The sequence below is a fragment of the Mesoplodon mirus genome (assembly GCF_964341445.2).
Source record: "Mesoplodon mirus genome assembly, chromosome: 9".
NCBI classification, from domain to species: Eukaryota; Metazoa; Chordata; class Mammalia; order Artiodactyla; family Ziphiidae; genus Mesoplodon; species Mesoplodon mirus.
Genome location: NC_138985.1, coordinates 101146027 through 101165374, shown reverse-complemented (window position 1 = coordinate 101165374; position 19348 = coordinate 101146027). Strand labels below are relative to the sequence as shown.

Sequence of the window (19348 nt, the reverse complement as noted above, 5' to 3'; positions counted from 1 at the left end):
GATAAGATAAATACACCTGTACTTTTTGCTTACATATACTTGTATACTGCTTTATAATTTTCAATGCTTCTTCATATAAATTATTTCACTTGATCCTCCTGATACCCTTTTGAGGCAAGGAAAATAAATATTCCCATTTTATAAGTGAAAACCAAATTCAGAGAGGTTAAGAACCTTGCCAGAATACTTTTATTAGTTTATCACAGAGTCACTAACTGTTTCCCAGCCCATCCACTATACCAAGCAGCATCTCATGTGGAAAACACACTCATCACTAGGTTACCAGGCAATGTGGATGTGTTCAATGTCTGTCTTCTTCTGCAGTATTCTGCTGAGCTTTCCCTATCAGAACACTTTTCAGGAGAACAAACTCTTCATGCATATTTGATTTAGCCTTTGTTTTTTTTTTCCAAATTTAACTGGGTAGACTATAGTTTTATTTGCTAAATCTGGCAACCACACTCAAGTGACACAACCAATAAGTGACAGAGCAAGGATTATTATGCAGCCTCCACTGCACTGTGAGTTATAAATGTGCCAAGCACTTTTTTGGTAAGGTACAGGAAATATTCTGGGGTTTTTTGTTTGTTTGTTTTTATTGAGGTAATACTGGTTTATAACCTTACATAAGTTTCACATGTACATTATATTTCTACTTCTGCATAATTTAGCCTTTTAAGTACAATGTATTAAGAGGCAATGGATCACTGAACTTGAGAATCAGATTTACTAGATCCTTTGCCAACAACTAGCTATTGTGATCCAGAATAAATCACTTAACATCAATACTTCAGGGTTGTAAAACAGGAACAATATTACTTACTTCACAAAGTTCTAGTGAAATTTAAAAGAGATAACCTAAATAAAAGCATTACTCATGTCTGGTATTATTATTATTTCTCAATAACAAAAACATTTTCTTTTGGTCTTTTAAAAATTTGGCAGCATAAGTGTTAGATTAAAAATAATCTTCAAAAGCATTTATTTTCAGATATTATAGTAGTAAGTAGTATACAATTCTGAAAGTTAATTAGAACCAGATTATTATCACTCTCTATCGAATAATATATGAACAGTGAAAGCCTACTGGTGGGAATTCCCTGGAGGTCCAGTGGTTAGGACTCTGTGCTTTCACTGCTGAGGGCCCAGGTTCAATCCCTGGTCGGGGAACTAAGATCCCACAAGGCCACAAGGCGCGTGGCACAGCAAAAAAAAAAAAAAAAAGACCAACTGGCAATACAATCATTCAAAAAAAAAAACAGAGAATCATTTGGTTGGCTCCTAAGTGTTTTATGTCTGAATTACTGAATTATAATGAGAACCAAATAATCTATTAAGGACAATGATACAAAATTATTTTGCAAGTCAATAAACAACCTGTGCTTTAGTTCAATTTCCTCATATAAAACAGGGACCTAACTTGTCCTATAAATGTCAGTAATTGTATAACTTATATAACTTATACTTATAAAATTTATCCTTATTTATTAGAGCAGTGGCTTTCAAATTTTCTTCACCACAACCCAAGTGGAAAATATACTACACATCAAAAGCCAGTGCATAGTACAAACACCACACATAATAAAAATCACATAATGTACCAGTGGTTTACTGTTAACAGCTCCTATTCTGTTCTATTTTATTCTCTTTAAAAATGCTGGCCACAGTCTCTAAACTGATACACAGGTCCAATTATGGGTTATAAAAATCTGTTTGAAAAACACTTTATTCAAATATTTGGAATGCTACAAAGGAAAATATTAAAAATGCTATTTATGAAAGGCTACATACTATATGATTCCAACTATATGACATTCTGGAAAAGGCAAAACTATGGAGACAATAAAAAGATTAGTGGCTGCGGGTGTTAGGGAGGGATGACTAGGCAGAGCACATATTTTTTTAGGGCTGTGAAACTATGCTGCATGACAGTATAATGGTGGGTACATGTCATTACACATTTGTTAAAACCCACAGAATGTACAACACCAAGGGTAAATCCTAAGGTAAACTACGGACTTTGGGTGATGATGCGTCAATGTAGGTTCTTCGACTGTAACTAGTATACCACTCTGGTGGGGGAACGCTGATAATGGAAGCTGTGTTGTGAGGGCAGGTAGTATATAGGAAATTTCTGCACCTTCCACTCAATTTTGCTGTGAACCTAAAACTGCTCTAAAAAAATTAAGTTTACTAATTTTTAAAAAATATTTATTTATTTGGCCGCGCAGGGTCTTAGTTGTGGCATGTGGGATCTTTTCTTTTTTTAGTTCGGCAGGCGGGATCCCTAGTTCCCTGATCAAGGATTGAATACAGGCACCCTGCATTGGGAGCGCAGAGTCTTAACCACTGGATCACCAGGAAGCCCCAAGTTCATTAATTTTTTAAAAATTCTATTTATGTAAGCCTGAGTACATGGACTGGCCATTTATATATGGCTGAGTTCCCTCTTGGGTTACTTAGAATTCAAAAATCTACTTTACATATAATGTTAACACCAGTACCAATGCTTTATACTTGTATCATGCTTTTCAGCATGTCATTATCTTGAGTCTCAGAGCACAAATTCTGCTGGGCAAGCCAGTCATAACAGAGAAAACTGGGTGATGCTAAAATAAAAGACTTGCTCCTGGTCCACAGTGAATTAGAAACCAAGTGAGGTCTAGAATCTAGGACTTTTGACTTGAATGCCAAATCAAGGTCAAGACTGTTGAAAACATTCCATGCCCTAACCTACAAAAAGGCTGACAACATTTTTGGTAACAGGAAATCCTCTCTACTCCAAAGGCACTGTCAACATTTTATTTCTAGGCTTGTAAACCAGTTTATATCAGGACACCAAAATAACACAGGGGTATGACAGGGTATCCCATACGCCTTATGCTGGAAGTCCTTCCTATCACTCTCCTACCACTATATGCCTTGTCATCATCTACACAACCAAGCACTGTAGTAAGAGGAAAAAGAGGTGCTAATTTGTAGGTAGTATAACAGCGACCTTAGCGTCACTTTCTGTATATCCTAAGTAATCACTGAACACTGCAGAGGATAAAATCCAGGGATTAGATTACTCTACTACACTGAGAAGAATGTAAGAACATATACCTTACCAACCCACCTAACAAGACATGCCTTTATTTATTTGCTGTGTGATCAATGGACTGCTGTAGTCCTGAAATGCTCTCCTGAATTCCTCTTCCTTTTATAAGAGAAAGAGGATTCCAGTGCAAAAGCTGTAGGGCTTGATCAAAACAGACAGTGATAAGACCTGGCATTCAATTATCACCACTGTAGTAAGGTTTGGCAGCAATAAAAATATTAAGTACATTTTAAAGACATCTGCCAGATTAACTTCAATCCAATAGCTCCAGTCTTCAAGATCACGTGGCTCTTATCTGGAAGTCATTTCAAAATATACCTGCCCAAGTTTGGGAATATCAATAAAAATTCAAGATGTCAATACCTTTTGATCAATAAATCCCACTGCTAGAAATTTACCCTACACATATATTTGTACTCTATAATTATCTTATATACATACTCAAGTACACAAAGAGAAACGTATACAGATGCTCAACTATTTGTAAGCACATAAAACTGGAAACAATTTAGATGTATACTGAAAGAGGATTAGTTAGTAAAAACACTTGCTGAAACATTTAGTTTTTCCTTGAATTCTACTATCCAAATAAAGAATTGCTGCTATATTAAAGATACATTACTCACAGCCTCTGAATTATCAATAAATGGATCTGTCTCATCATAGCCAAAGCCTATATCGATTAAATCTTGTAGCCGATCCTTCCGGTGTTTACGGGGCTTCCCACCCTGTGAAGAACAGATATGTTAGACTGATTCAGTACTCATGCTGTTTCCATAAAATTAAAAAACACCTGTTAGAAAATAAACAAATCGGACCTAATGAAACTTAAAAGCTTTTGCATAGCAAAGGAAACCATAAACAAGACGAAAAGACGATCTTCAGAATGGGTGAAAATATTTGCAAATGAAGCAACTGACAAAGGATCAATCTCCAAAATATTCAAGCAGCTCATGCAGCTCAATACCAAAAAAAAAAACAAACAACCCAATCCAAAAATTGGCAGAAGACCAAAACAGACATTTCTCCAAAGAAGATATACAGATTGCCAACAAACACATGAAAGGATGCTCAACATCATTAGTCATTAGAGAAATGCAAATCAAAACTACAATGAGTTATCACCTCACACCGGTCAGAATGGCCATCATCAAAAAATCTACAAATAATAAATGCTGGAGAGGGTGTGAAGAAAAGGGAACCCTCTTGCACTGTTGGTGGGAATGTAAATTGATACAGCCACTATGGAGAACAGTATGGAGGTTCCTTAAAAAACTAAAAATAGAACTACCATATGACCCAGCAATCCCACTACTGGGCATATACCCTGAGAAAACCATAAATGAAGAAGAGACATGTACCACAATGTTCACTGCAGCTCTATTTACAATAGCCAGGACCTGGAAGCAACCTAAGTGTCCATCAACAGATGAATGGATAAAGAAGATGTGGCACATATATACAACGGAGCATTACTCAGCCATAACAAGAAATGAAATTGAACTATTTGTAGTGAGGTGGATGGACCGAGAGCCTGTCATACAGAGTGAAGTAAGTCAGAAAGAGAAAAACAAATACCATATGCTAACACATATATATGGAATCTAAAAAAAAAAAATGGTTCTGAAGAACTTAGGGGTAGGACAGGAATAAAGACACAGACCTAGAGAACGGACTTGAGGACACGGGGAGGGGGAAGGGTAAGCTGGGACAAAGTGAGAGAGTGGCATGGACATATATACACTACCAAATGTAAAATACATCGCTAGTGGGAAGCAGCCGCATAGCACAGGGAGATCAGCTTGGTGCTTTCCACCTAGAGGGGTGGGATAGGGAGGGAGACGCAAGAGGGAGAAGATATGGGGATATATGTATACGTATAGCTGATTCACTTTGTTATACAGCAGAAACTAATACAACGTTGTAAAGCAGTTATACTCCAGTAAAGATGTTAAAAATAAATAAATAAATAAAACAAAGAACAACAACAAAAAACCTGTTAGAAGAATTTCCAAATGATTTCTGCAGATTAATTCCCTTCAGGAGGTTGAATTTAAGTCCCCTCACACCTTGAACCTAAGTTGTACCCAGGGACTTGCTCCCAAAGAGTACAGTATGACAAGGAGGAGACAAAGTAACTTTACAGTGAAAAACCTAACATTACTCAACCAGGTGATCAAGGTCAACATCAACAGTGATACGTCATGTTGACAGCATTACCCTTGACATGATGAGACACAAATGGCACTTTACCTTTGTGGTCTTCCTCTCGAAAGCCTATAACCTCAGCTGTAGGCCAACCACGAGATAAACATCATGACAAACTAAACCACAAGAAAAACACCAAACTAAACTGAGGGACATTCTACAAATAACTGACCAGTATTCCTCAAAGCTGTCAAGATTATCAAAAACAAAAATCTGAAAAACTGGCACAGTCTAGATAAGCCTAAGGAGACATAATAACTAAATGTCATCTGGTATACTGGTTGGGATCCGGGGACTAAAAAAGGACATTAGGGGAAAAATAGTAAAATTTGAATAAAATGCTGCGTTAATTAATAGTAATGTACCAACATTGGTTTGTTAGTTGTAACAAATCTACTCTACAAATATAAGATGTTACAGGGGAAAGTGGATGAGAACTATATGGAAACTCTTTGTATTTTCTTTGCAAATTTTCTGTAAATCCACACTAATCTTAAAATTATATTTTTTAATGTCCTAGATTTACTTATACACATAGACATACAAGAAAATAAAAAAATGAATGCATGTAAAAACTGGTGAAATCTGCAAGACATGACTCTCCTTTGGTTTCAATTTCCATAGTGCATGTCTCTCAATGCAAAGTGTCACTGGTTCTAATTGGTGAAAGATGGCTGAGTTTTGTGCAACATGGCTCTTAAATGAAAGCAAATTGTTTCATCTTATTTCCACGTAAAGAAATGATCTTTTCCAGTGTTCATGTGAAAAAAACAAATATGATGGACTTACTGAGAAAAGTCTCCAACATGGTACCATTTACTTTCTAATTTGTAAAGGTAATTCTGACTAAATGCTATGTTTGTATTGCATACTGATGTTAAAAAACCTAATCCCCATAACTATGACTCCAGTGTATGTTTTTCAATGAACAAAACTTCTACTATACCATCACCACCAAGAGGGTCATTTCGGTGTGAGATAAAGTAATGGCTCTCATGTTTTTAGATTTTACAAGTTCCAAGAACAACTTTGGAGACCAACACAGGGTGGCAACCCTTTTATTTTGCTAAATAAGACGACTGAAGGCATAATCTCAGAATAAGAACAATTCTTCTCAAGAGACACAAACTGGCAACTTAAACATACCTACACACACATACACACATGCGTGCACACACACACACAAAACGTATGTATATGCTTAAATGTAACACATAAATAGTGTCCTTATTTTTTCCATATGCTAGGTCTGCAAGCTGGAACTCTTACACTAGGTTACAGAATTTCAGTGAGAATAAGAAGGAAAGGAAAAAGATATTTCTATGTTAGAAGTTATTCTACCAAGAAAAAGTAACACACAAGCAGTTAAACACGCGAGGGAATGTTTCGCCCAAAAAAGAGAGAGAGAGTTCTAATAATATAAAAATCCACAGACAAAAACTAATGAGGGGGCTTCCCTGGTGGCGCAGTGGCTGAGAATCTGCCTGCCGATGCAGGGGACACGGGTTCGTGCCCCGGTCCGGGAAGATCCCACATGCCGTGGAGCGGCTGGGCCCGTGAGCCATGGCCGCTGAGCCTGCGCGTCCGGAGCCTGTGCTCCGCAGCGTGAGAGACCCGCGTACCACAAAAAAAACCAAAAAAACAAAAAAACAAAAAAAAACTAATGAGGAGGACTAGCCCTGTCACATATTAAATATATTTAAAGTTATAGGAGTTAAAATAGATATGACAGGAATACAAGAATGAATTCAATTTCATCTATCAAATTATAAACTTTTAAAATTCTGTCAAGATGGAGAAGAAACAGGACTGCTCAAACACTGCTGCTAAGAGTATACCAATAAAACTCTTGGAAAGCATCTGCCAAGAAATTCTGCCATACACTTACATTTTCTTCGTTTGTCTCTATTATGTTTTCCAAAATTTCTATGAAGTATTAATGCCAAAATGGAAATATACTAAAATAAGTTTTAAAACTCTTCATCATATTTGACTCAATAATTCCACTAAGTTACATAGCTTATTTTGAACTACTACTTAGATTCAAAAGTATCTGTTAAAAATGTATGCTATAGCGGGCTTCCCTGGTGGCACAGTGGTTGAGAGTCTGCCTGCCGATGCAGGGGACATGGGTTCGTGCCCCAGTCCGGGAAGATCCCACATGCCACGGAGCGGCTGGGCCCGTGAGCCATGGCCGCTGAGCCTGCGCGTCCAGAGCCTGTGGTCCGTAGCGGGAGAGGCCACAACAGTGAGAGGCCCACGTACCGCAAAAAAAAAAAAAAAAAAATGTATGCTATAGGGACTTCTATGGTGGTCTGTTGGTTAAGTCTCCATGCTCCTAATGCAGGGGGCCTGGGTTTGATCCCTGGTCAGGGAACTAGATCCCGCATGCTACAACTAAGAGCCTGCATGCTGCAACTAAAAGATCCTGCGTGCCACAACTAACACCCAGCCAAAAAAAAAAAAAAAAGTATGCTGTAGAAAGCAATATGTGTAATCTACAGATTCAACACAATCCTTATCAAATTAGAACTAAAGTTTTACAATTTGTATGGAAGCACAAAAGGCCCCAAAAAGCCAAAGCAATCTTGAGAAAAACAGAGCTGGAGGAATCAGGCTCCCTGACTTCAGACTATACTACAAAGCTGCAGTCATAAAAACAGTATGGTACTGGCACAAAAACAGAAATAAAGATCAATGGAACAGGATAGAAAGTCCAGAGATAAAACCATGCACCTATGGTCACCTAATCTATGACAAAGGAGGCAAGAATACAGAATGGAGAAAAGACAGTCTTTTCAATAAGTGGTAGTGGGAAAACTGGACAGCTACATGTAAAAGAATGAAATTAGAACATTTTCTAACACAATACACAAAAATAAACTCAAAATGGATTAAAGACCCAAACGTAAGACTGGATACTATAAAACTCTCAGAGGAAAACATAGGCAGAACACTCTCTGACATAAATCTCAGCAAAAACTTTTTGATCCACCTCCTAGAGTAATGAAAATAAAAACAAAAATAAACAAACGGGACCTAACTAAACTTAAAAGCTTTTTTGGGGCCTCCCTGGTGGCGCAGTGGTTGAGAGTCCGCCTGCCAATGCAGGGGATACGGGTTCGTGCCCCGGTCCGGGAGGATCCCATATGCCGCGGAGCGGCTGGGCCCGTGAGCCATGGCCGCTGAGCCTGCGCATCCGGAGCCTGTGCTCCGCGACGGGAGAGGCCACAGCAGTGAGAGGCCCGCGTACCGCAAAAAAAAAAAAAAAAAAAAAAAAAAGCTTTTTTGCACAGCAAAAGAAACCACAAACAAGATGAAATGACAACCCTCAGAATGGGAGAAAATATTTGCAAATGAAGCAACTGAGGAAGGATTAATCTCCAAAATATACAAACAGCTCATGCAGCTCAATATCAAAAAAACAAACAACCTAATCCAAAAATTGGCAGAAGATCTAAATATTTCTCCAAAGAAGACATACAGATGGCCAAGAGGCGCATGAAAAGATGCTCAACATCACTAATTATCAGAGAAATGCAAATTAAAACTACAATGAGGCATCACTTCACACCAGTCAGAATGGCCATCATCAAAAAATCTACAAACAATAAATGCTGGAGAGGGTGTGGAGAAAAGGGAACCCTCCTACACTGTTGGTGGGAATGTAAATTGTTAGAGCCACTATGGAGAACAGTATGGAGGTTCCTTAAAAAAATAAAAATAGAGCTACAATATGATCCAGCAATCCCACTCCTGGGCATATATCCGGAGAAAACCATAATCTGAAAAGATACATGCACCCCAATGTTCACTGCAGCACTATTTACAATACCCAGGACATGAAAGCAACCTAAATGTCCACTGACAGAGGAATGGATAAAGAAGATGTGGTACATATATACAATGGAATATTACTCAGCCATAAAAAGAACAAAATAATGCCATTTGCAGTGATACGGGTGTACCTAGAGAGTGTCATGCTGAGTGAAATAAGTTAGAGAAAGACAAATATCATATGATATCACTTATATTTGGAATCTAAAAAAATGGTACAAATGAACCTATGTACAGAACAGAAACAGAGTCACAGATGTAGAAACAAACTTACGGTTATCAAGGGGGAAAAGTAGAGGAGAGGGATAAATTGGGAGACTGGGATTGACATGTACAAACTATTATGTATAAAATAGATAACTAATAAGAACCTGCTGTATAATACAGGGAACTCTACTCAGTACTCTGTAATGACCTATATGGGAACGGAATCTAAAAGAGTGACAACAAAGACCCAATGCAGCCAAAAATAAATAAATAAATTTATTAAGAGTGAATATATGTATAACTGATTCATTTTGCTGTACAGCAGAAACTAACACAACATTGTAAATCAACTATACTCCAATAAAAATTAATTTTAAAAAAAAGGAAAGGGGCTTCCCTGGTGGCGCAGCGGTTGAGAGTCCGCCTGCCGATGCAGGGGACGTGGGTTCGTGCCCCGGTCCGGGAGGATCCCACATGCAGCGGAGCGGCTGGGCCCGTAAGCCATGGCCGCTGAGCCTGCGCGTCCGGAGCCTGTGCTCCGCAACGGGAGAGGCCACAGCAGTGAGAGGCCCGCATACCACAAAAACAAACAAACAAACAAACAAACAAAAAAAGGAAAGCAATATGTTAGATCAGGGGTCCCCAACCTCCAGGCCACGGACCGGTAACAGGGAGCGGCCTGTTAGGAACCGGGCCACACAGAAGGAGATGAGCAGTGGGTGAGCAAGTGAAATTTAATCTGCTGCTCCCCATCGCTCACGTTACCACCTGAACCAACCCCACCCCCGTGTGTCCGTGGAAAAACAGCAGTCCCTGGTGCCAGAAAGGTTGGGGAACGCTGTGTTAGATGTCAGAAGGAACTTATCGATTTAAATATGAAGTCTCTGCCCTAAAGGAAGTTAAAAGAAGGTAATCTACTCAAGAAATTAACTGAGCACCTACCAAGTGCCAGTCTTCATGGATTTTATATTGATAGTATTGTAGAGAAGAGAAAGATTAAATAATTATAGTAGTAATAAATGGTAAAAAGGGAATTATAGATGGTACTGGATTTTTTAACAGAAAACCTAATCAAGGCTTTCCTGAGATATTTATGCCCAGACAAGGATGAGTGGAAGTAATCACTTGTGGAAGCCACAGAAAGTACTGGAACTGGTAAGTAACCTGGTAAGATTAGTGCTTTAACAAAATCACTCTGGCCACTGTGGTGGGGAATGAACACAGTTGGGGAGATGAGTTAGGAAAGAAAAAAATTCAGAGATTTGCAAGAAAGTCACAAGTTACTGGGGGCATAAAACTTATATTTAAGTACCAATCATGATAATGATGATGATAGCCACCATCCACTGAGCATTAACTTTGCATTAGCATCTATTCTAAGTACAACCATATATTATTTCCCATTTAACAAATGGGAAAAACTAAACCTTGGAAAAAACAAATAACTTGTCTAAGCTCATACAGAAAGTAACAGAGCCAATTTTCAAACTCATGACCATATGACTCCAAAGTATCATTCTATTTAAAGTTCTGTAGGAGAAGTGATAGAACTTCTGGGGTCATTTTTCCACTTGGAGACACATAAAACTCAATATCAAAACTCAAACCAGTGTTCCTGCTGTCAATCATCTCCAAATTAGCTTCCCCCACTTCACATTTCCATTTTATTAACTCTATTTTTCTGCCTTAATACTTCATTATTAACTAAAATTACAAAGGTTGATGACAGCAAGCATTAACAAGGATGTGGAACAATTCAAACTCTCCTACATGCTGGTGCAAAATGATATACCCACTTTGGAAAACAATTTGGCAGTTTCTTATAAAGTTAAACGCACACTTATCATATGACCTAACAATCCCTCTCTTAATATTTCCTCAAGAGAAATGAAGACATATGTTCACACACACACTTGTGTTCCAACATTAGAGCAGCTTTACTCTTAGCACCCACAAACTGGAAACCACCCAGTGCCCATCACCCAGTAAGTGGATACACAGACTGTGGTACATTCATACACTATGCAGCAATAAAAAGGAAGGAACCACTGATAACATGAAAAACATGGATGCACTTCAAAAGCCTTATAATAAGTGAAAGAAGCCATGTACAAAAGACTATAAGATTCCATGTATAGGAAACTCTAGAAAAAGAAAAAACAAAACCCAAAAATCTACAGAAACAGGAAGTAGATCAGAGGTTGCCAGGAGTCAGGGCTGGAGGGGAGAGGATTATCTGTAGAGAGATAAAAGGGAACTTTCTGGGGTGATGAAATTTTTCTGTATCATAATTGTGGTAGTGGGTACAGGACTATGTATATTTACCAAAATACACCAAATTATATACTTGAATGAACTATATTTATTTATACTTCAATAATGATGATTTTTAAAAACCCTTATTATTTCTACTTAACTCTCCCTCCCCGCAAACCTTTGTTCATATGATTATTCACATCGACAGCTTCCTCTCTATTCTAACTGCTGTTGCTTATAATCCTGGCCATTGTTTTTCACTTAAATGTAATGAATGCCTTAATTAGCTTCTCCTTCCTCATGTTGATCCTCAATTCATCCTGCCTAATATCATCTAATATTTCTGATTCCCTTGCTCAGAATGCTTCAGAAGCATCCTACCTATTACAAAATATATCCAAAACCCTTAATAAGGCAGTAATTAAATGCCTTCTATATGTTGGCTCAAACCACCTTTCCAACTTTTTTCTTAGGATTTTCTGACTTCTCCCAAACACATTTGCTTATCTTTCCTCATGCTCCCTCCTTATTGGGAATAATCTCTTATTCCTCTCTGAATTCTCCCACCCTTTACTGCTCAGCCCAAGTTTTGGGGTTTTTTTTTAATTAATTAATTAATTTATTAATTTATTTATTTTTTATGGCTGTGTTGGGTCTTCGTTGCTGCACACGGGCTTTCTCTAGTTGCGGCATGCGGGGGCTACTCTTCAATGTGGTGCGCGGGCTTCTCACTGCAGTGGCTTCTCTTGTTGGGAAGCACGGATTCTAGGTGGGTAGGCTTCAGCAGTTGTGGCACACGGGCTCAGTAGTTGTGGCTCATGGGCTCTAGAGCACAGGCTCAGTAGTTGTGGCGCACAGGCTTAGTTGCTCAGTGGCTTGTGGGATCTTCGCAGACCAGGGCTCGAACCTGTGTCCCCTGCATTGGCAGGCAGATTCTTAACCACTGCACCACCAAGAGAGTCCCTCAGCCCAAGTTTTAAACCTTTTCTCCTAGATGTTTTCTACTCAAAATCACAATGATCTTTTTCTGCTCTCCTAACGTATTTTTTGTCTAGGCACAACTAGCTGCCTAAAAAAGATTTACCTAGGGAAAACTAAAAAAACAAGTAGGTTCTGTTTTAATGGGCCCAACGAGACATATGCAGAGGTCCAAATAACTTATGCGTAAGTAGACAGATTTAGGAACATTTAAGTCTAGTCAAGGCTACCAGTAGTTAACCACAGGAAAAGATAGCAGTTATTAATAGTTCTGAGTCCATATCTAATATATGCAATAAAATGGTTAAATAAGTAAATGTGACTCTTGTCAATGACAGTAACCAAAATGGCTAATGCTTTTACTTAACTATAACAGTATTAATCTGACTAAAATGGCTCTCAAAATAGGATCTTAGAAGTATGAGCTTTCCCAAGCATCATATCAATTAAAGCGTCATAATAATGATAAAGGTATAAATTATATATACTATGACAAATCTATGCAATATTAACAGCCATTTTAAAACAGTGTGGTAGAAGAATATTTAATAATATAGAAGGCAACAAAAGCAGTTTACCAAATGTTATGTATAGTTCAGGCTATTCACAGAAAAGGTAACACTGATGTTCACTAAATATCTGAAAGTGTTCAACCTAACTGGTAGTCATGGAGACAACATTAAAATAACAAGATACTGCTTTTTCAACTATCATACAAATAGGAGGATCTCACTTAAGAAAAACACAACAATATACATCTATAGCTATATATTATATATATATATAATGCTCAGAGAATTGTAACACGTAGATAACCATGACCATTACCAGTGTGGAAGGGATAAAACTGGAGGCAGTGGTGAAGGAAGACTTTGGCTTAATATGTATATTTGAATTTGTTTTTAATAACTGGAATGTGTTCATGTAATACTCAAGTGATTAAAAAAGTGCAACAGAGGATATACATAAGCTCATATGCATTTTTAAAAGCCCTAAAAGGGTACACATCAAACTATTAACAGTGGTTATGCCTGGAAGTGGGCATAGAGATGATTAGCTGATTTTTATTTTCCTCTCTTTGTTTATCTGTATTTATATATTCTTTTATAGTGAAAAAAATCTTTGAAATATGTAAATGCTTACATATACATAGATCTCTTGGGCAAGGAACTCAGTGATTATTTCTGAGAAGGGAGCTGATTAGCTGGGAGTCAGGGGTAGGAGGTAGACTTACTTTTCATTATATTATCTTCTGTATCTTTCAAATTTTTATTAAGTGCATGTACTACCCATTCAAGGACTTTTATTTTCTTAGGTCTGGACCATCAAATGTTCAATATCATTTACTGTTTGACTCATACGGTTCTGCTTCCCAGGCCCACTGCAAGGAAAGAGTTTTGGATAAAGTATATGCGACACACCCATGCCCATGGTGGTTCTTTCTTAAGTCCCTCTCCACTAGCCAGGGTTACATTGTCTTTGCTCTACCAAATACTGGCTTTCTGCCAAAGCATTACTGTTGGCACATCCCAGTTCCCTCCTGCATCACAGAGGCCAACAGAGTACAGTTTTTCTGGCCTCGGTTTACTTTTCTTCACCTTCTGGCCTTACTGGAAAAACTCCAAGTCTCCGGCCTGCCTTCTGCCCTACCTTCCTTTTTCTATTCTCCAGCTTACAAGTCTCTAGTTCCCCAATTATGCTGAAATCCAGTGCTACGCAAATGATATAAAGTGGAGCCAAACTTTTGACAGTTGCCAAAAAGGCACAAACCAGTTAATCCACCAAAAAAAAAAATTTTTTTTTTTTTGGCCACACCATGCGGCTTGCAGGATCTCAGTTCCCCAAGCAGGGACTGAACCCGGGACCACAGCAGTGAAAGCCAGGAATCCTAACCATTAGACAACCAGGGAACTCCTTTTTTTTTTTTTTTTTTTAAATCCACAAATATTAAAATTCACCTAAAGGAACTCAAGACAGATTGGCAAAGGACTATATTATCATGTCTTCCCTACTGGGCCTAAGTTGAGCTGCTGTCTTTTTCAGCATCTGTGGCAAAAATACACTCTGCAGTAGCCTCCTCCAGTTGTTGATGTTACAGTTTACACAATAAATGCATCTTATAAAAATACAAATTTTATTTTCCAAATTTAAAAAACCCTTGAATTTTGCTACGTCTAAGATGAAGAAACCCCTTTAAATCTACTCCCCTAGGGCACTAGCTCACCCACTATGACTCAGAAAAAAACTAGCTTACTGAGTCATTAGTACCTGTTTTAACCTGATAATCAGTGTTTCAAGCCAATGAAGTCCGATTACACTGTAACACTAAAATGGAAAACAAACAACACGTGTTCTTAGTGCAGGACCCCCCCCTGTTGCCTTCAGGTAATAAGAAACCTAACTAATGACCAGCTTTCATTGATCACCTATGGAAGACAGAAGAATCACGACACTGCTAAGACTCTAGTCTGATAACTGAGAAGAAAATATCTGTTGGTCACAAAGCTTCCTATTTGTTCCAGCCCTGTCACAACCTTATCTTCTACCTTTACTAATTTTCTTAACCTACCAATAGAAAAGGGTAGAGATTTAAGTCAGTGGAAAGACAGTCAAGAGCTGACTTAAGAGCACAGAAATACTATACACAGATTTCTATAATCAACACTTATGGACACAGAGCCTTCCTCCCAAATACCCTAAAACTGCTGATTCTCAACTGTTCCTAAGGGATTGAAGGAAGATGAAGAGAATTTATTTAGCTCAAAGAGGCCAAGGACTTAAAAGGGCATGTCATGGCAAGCCATTACAATTGATAACTGCACTAAAGAAACAATTATTTGAGTGGAGAAGTCTCCCTCGCCCTTTAAAAAATCACACCCCTCAGACTGCTTTGAAAGGTTACTATTTCACATTTTTATTGTATTTGTAGGACTACACTATTACCGGTCAACAGAACCTAAATACACTGGTATTTGTGCTTTGTAAGTAGAATTTATTTTGTGGTGGTATTAACAAGTTGGCCCAAACTGCTTTACCCAAAGCCCTACCAAGTTGATCCTTAGAGACCAGACCTAACTTAATGCTCAAAGAGAGGAAAACCAGACCCGGAAGTTCCCAAGGAAGCTCCACTGCCTCAGCAAGTGTGGGTGATCATCTAATAACATGAATAACGGATAGAATTCTTAAAATTCCCAGATAGGGTGTATAAATGTTTTCTAACATCCACTTGTATCAGTCTCATATTTGAGGACACTTTTCAAACAATTCATAATTATTTTAAGTATAAAAATATTTTTCCTTTCCACTCAGTTGAGTAGTATATATCATGAAGAAGCCAATTTCATTGGAAATTATACAGTTATTCCAAGATATTGCCATCCTTTAAAACATAACTGGACACAATCCAGTTTTAAAAGCCGTACCAAAAGAAAATCAAGACTTTTTATAAATATACTTTGTTTTTGATTAAAAACAGTGTTAACTCTATTTCATCAAATGCTTTATTTGTAAAACTGTTCAAAATTATTTTTTTTTTTTTTTTTTTTTTGCAGTACGCAGGCCTCTAACTATTGTGGCCTCTCCTGTTGCGGAGCACAGGCTCCGGATGCGCAGGCCCAGTGGCCATGGCTCACGGGCCCAGCCGCTCCGCGGCACGTGGGATCTTCCCGGACCGGGGCACGAACCTGTGTCCCCTGCATTGGCAGGCGGACTCTCAACCACTGCGCCAACAGGGAAGCCCATCAAAATGACTTTTAAACCATCAAATCTACCCTTATCCTCCCTTTTATTTATTTATTATTTTTTTGGCTGGGCTGGGTCTTCGATGCTGCGTGCGGGCTTTCTCTAGTTGCGGCGAGTGGGGGCTACTCTTCGTTGTGGTGTGTGGACTTCTCATTGCGGTGGCTTCTCTTCTTGCAGAGCACGGGCTCTAGGCACACGAGCTTCAGTAATTGCGGCACACGGGCTCAGTAGTTGTGGCTCGCAGGCTCTTGAGCAGAGGCTCAGTAGTTGTGGTGCATGGGCTTAGCTGCTCCACAGCATGTGGGATCTTCCCAGACCAGGGATCAAACCCGTGTCCCCTGAATTCTTAACCACTGTGCCACCAGGAAAGTCCCTATCCTCTCTTTTAAAATAAATATGAAGCTACTTAGGGCTCTGAGAGTCCAAAATTACAAAGAATTAAGCATCAAAGGTGGTACTATCAAAAGTGGTATTCAAAGTCTATGTGGTATAGTAAGCAGATATAAAGTCATAATGTGATTTTATAAATGCTAATAAATGCCTGGCAGAAATACATGTCTTCCTGTTTAGAGAGTCATTCGGATTCAAACAGTATTAACTGCGATGTATCAGGTACTGTGTTAAGCACTTTCATTTAGATTACTGAATTTATATCCAATTCTAGGATAGCATGATCTTTCAAGATGGCTGGGGTAACAGAGTGCGAAAAATCACTAAAAGAAATCTGCCAACCGCCATAGGTTATCCTGTGCCCTAGAAGGCTTAGAGAACAAGTCTACACCAATCAAACCAAACCTCATTCCCTGATCTACAGTATACATGGCCTCGGAAAAACATACACAACCTAGAAACCATCTAAAAACTGAACTGGAAAGTAGGATATTTAGTCTCCACATTTGGAGCCTTAAAACTGGGAATGAGGACAGTCACAGGGGCCTCTTTAAACTGTATCCTGCTTCCTTCCTACAGGAACCAACAAGACAAATGTCAAATGTCCAAACTCGGACTTAGCTATTTATTAAGATTTATGTACAACAACCAATTTAATATACTCTAGGTAAAAGTAAGTGCTGAATACTTATACTGTTCTGTTCCCAAAAGAACGTTTAGCAATTGATGCTGAATACACAGTGTCACATTACCTGAAGAGTAACATAACAGGAAATATGACATAGACAATAAAAATAGGACAGAATGGGGGAAAAAACACAAACCAACCATTCAATACAGGGTTCTATACTCTCCATAATTTCTGCTATCACCAAAGCTGTCTCAATCCTTCTTCCACAAGCAACTGCTGCAGGATGAGGCACATCCTATACTCCACAAGTAGCCTTCCCTTCTCCCTCAGGTGGCCACTTGCTCCCCCTCACTCAACTCCTCTCCAGCACAAGCAACAGCTAGATATACTAAAGACCACAAAAAGCCCATAAACTTGCCTCTCAGGCCTTCCAGCGAAACACAGAATTTATCACTAACATCACTCTTGGACGCAGCCACATCTCAATGCATCCTATTTTTTTTTTTGAAAACTATACACATAAGGTTTATTTTATACTTTCCACCTCCTTGGTCATTGGACCTGTTAATACATTTGTCAATCTTCTGAGATCAAGTTGCATCCCATTTTTCTCCATATCTGGAAACCCCCAATTGAGTTTAACATGCTCCATTCTCTGAAACTTCGTACAAACGCACGCTCCTCCACAATGGAAATGGTACACGTCCCCACATGCACCACCAACCACTCTGCTCGCAGAAGAGAAAGGGCAGAATGTAAAGGTAGATGAACTGATGAGTTAAATATATGAGGAAAAAAATAGTGAAGCAAGTACACGAAGGTCTCAAACAAAAGCCTGAGAGCCCAATCTGACCCACAGATGGACATTTGGTTTGGCCCAGTAGGTGTTTTAGTTAGAAGCCCACATTTAAAAGTAAGAGATAGGGCTTCCCTGGTGGCGCAGTGGTGGAGAGTCCGCCTGCCGATGCAGGGGACACGGGTTTGTGCCCCGGTCCGGGAAGATCCCACATGCCGTGGAGTGGCTGGGCCCGTGAGCCATGGCCGCTGAGCCTGCGCGTCCGGAGCCTGTGCTCCGCAACGGGAGAGGCCACAACAGTGAGAGGCCCACGTACCGCAAAAAAAAAAAAAAAAAAAAAAAAGTAAGAGATAATCAGATTTCCCTGGTGGTGCAGTCGTTAAGAATCCACCTGCCAATGTAGGGGACACGGGTTCGAGCCCTGGTCTGGGAAGATCCCACATGCCACAGAGCAACTAAGCCTGTGCGCCACAACTACTGAGCCTCTGCTCTAGAGTCCATGAGCCACAACTACTGAAGCCCGTGCGCCATGCTCCGCAACGAGAAGCCCGCGCACTGCAATGAAGAGTAGCCCCCATTCGCCGCAACTAGAGAAAGCCCGCGTGCAGCAACAAAGACCCGATGCAGCCAAAAATAAATAAATTTATTTATTTTTTTTTAAAAAGTAAGAGATAACAGAGTAAAATCCAGATTTCAGCCATCTTTTGAGAAATGGAAAGATCTGGCAACCCTAAGCCCAAATTCCTACAAAGTAACAAAGGCTGGAACTGAGTAGCAATGTCCCCTTTAGACAGAGCACGTGCTGTCCCCTGTTTGGAACAATCCCCCACCTTTATTGTCCATCTGGCATGCTTCACTGATTAATCAGGGGAAACTGGGGACATCTGAATTTGCTACTCCTGAATTTCAGGCACTAAAGTAACTAAAGGACAGTAAACAATAGGTCAGTAAATATCTTCATTTGTTGCTTAACAGTGATCTTTTGTGAAAGCCTAGGATTAGACAAGGTATCTTCTCCCAGGTGACTTCTGGCTGCTGATTTTCTTTTTTTTTCTTTTTTTTGGCTGCGTTGGGTCTTCACTGCTGCGCACAGGCTTTCTCTAGTTGCGGCGAGCAGGGGCTACTCTTCACTGTGGTGCACAGGCTTCTCATTGCAGTGGCTTCTCCTGTTGTGGAGCATGGGCTCTAGGCGCATGGGCTTCAG

The 19348-nt window shown here is 39.2% G+C and overlaps 1 protein-coding gene across 5 annotated transcripts in view; it reads right to left on the bottom strand.

The window, feature by feature from the left end:
• Positions 1 to 19348, bottom strand: part of UBN2 (ubinuclein 2) — an 87349-nt gene that overhangs the window by 56680 nt on the left and 11321 nt on the right. For 4 of the 5 annotated variants that reach the window (XM_082633184.1, XM_082633183.1, XM_082633181.1 and 1 more), the window contains exon 3: positions 3727 to 3828. The exons of the other annotated variant lie outside the window; for it this stretch is intronic. In XM_082633184.1, the coding sequence (XP_082489310.1) occupies positions 3727 to 3828 (102 nt within the window). The remainder of the gene's footprint in view (positions 1 to 3726; positions 3829 to 19348) is intronic. 5 annotated transcript variants of the gene reach the window in all.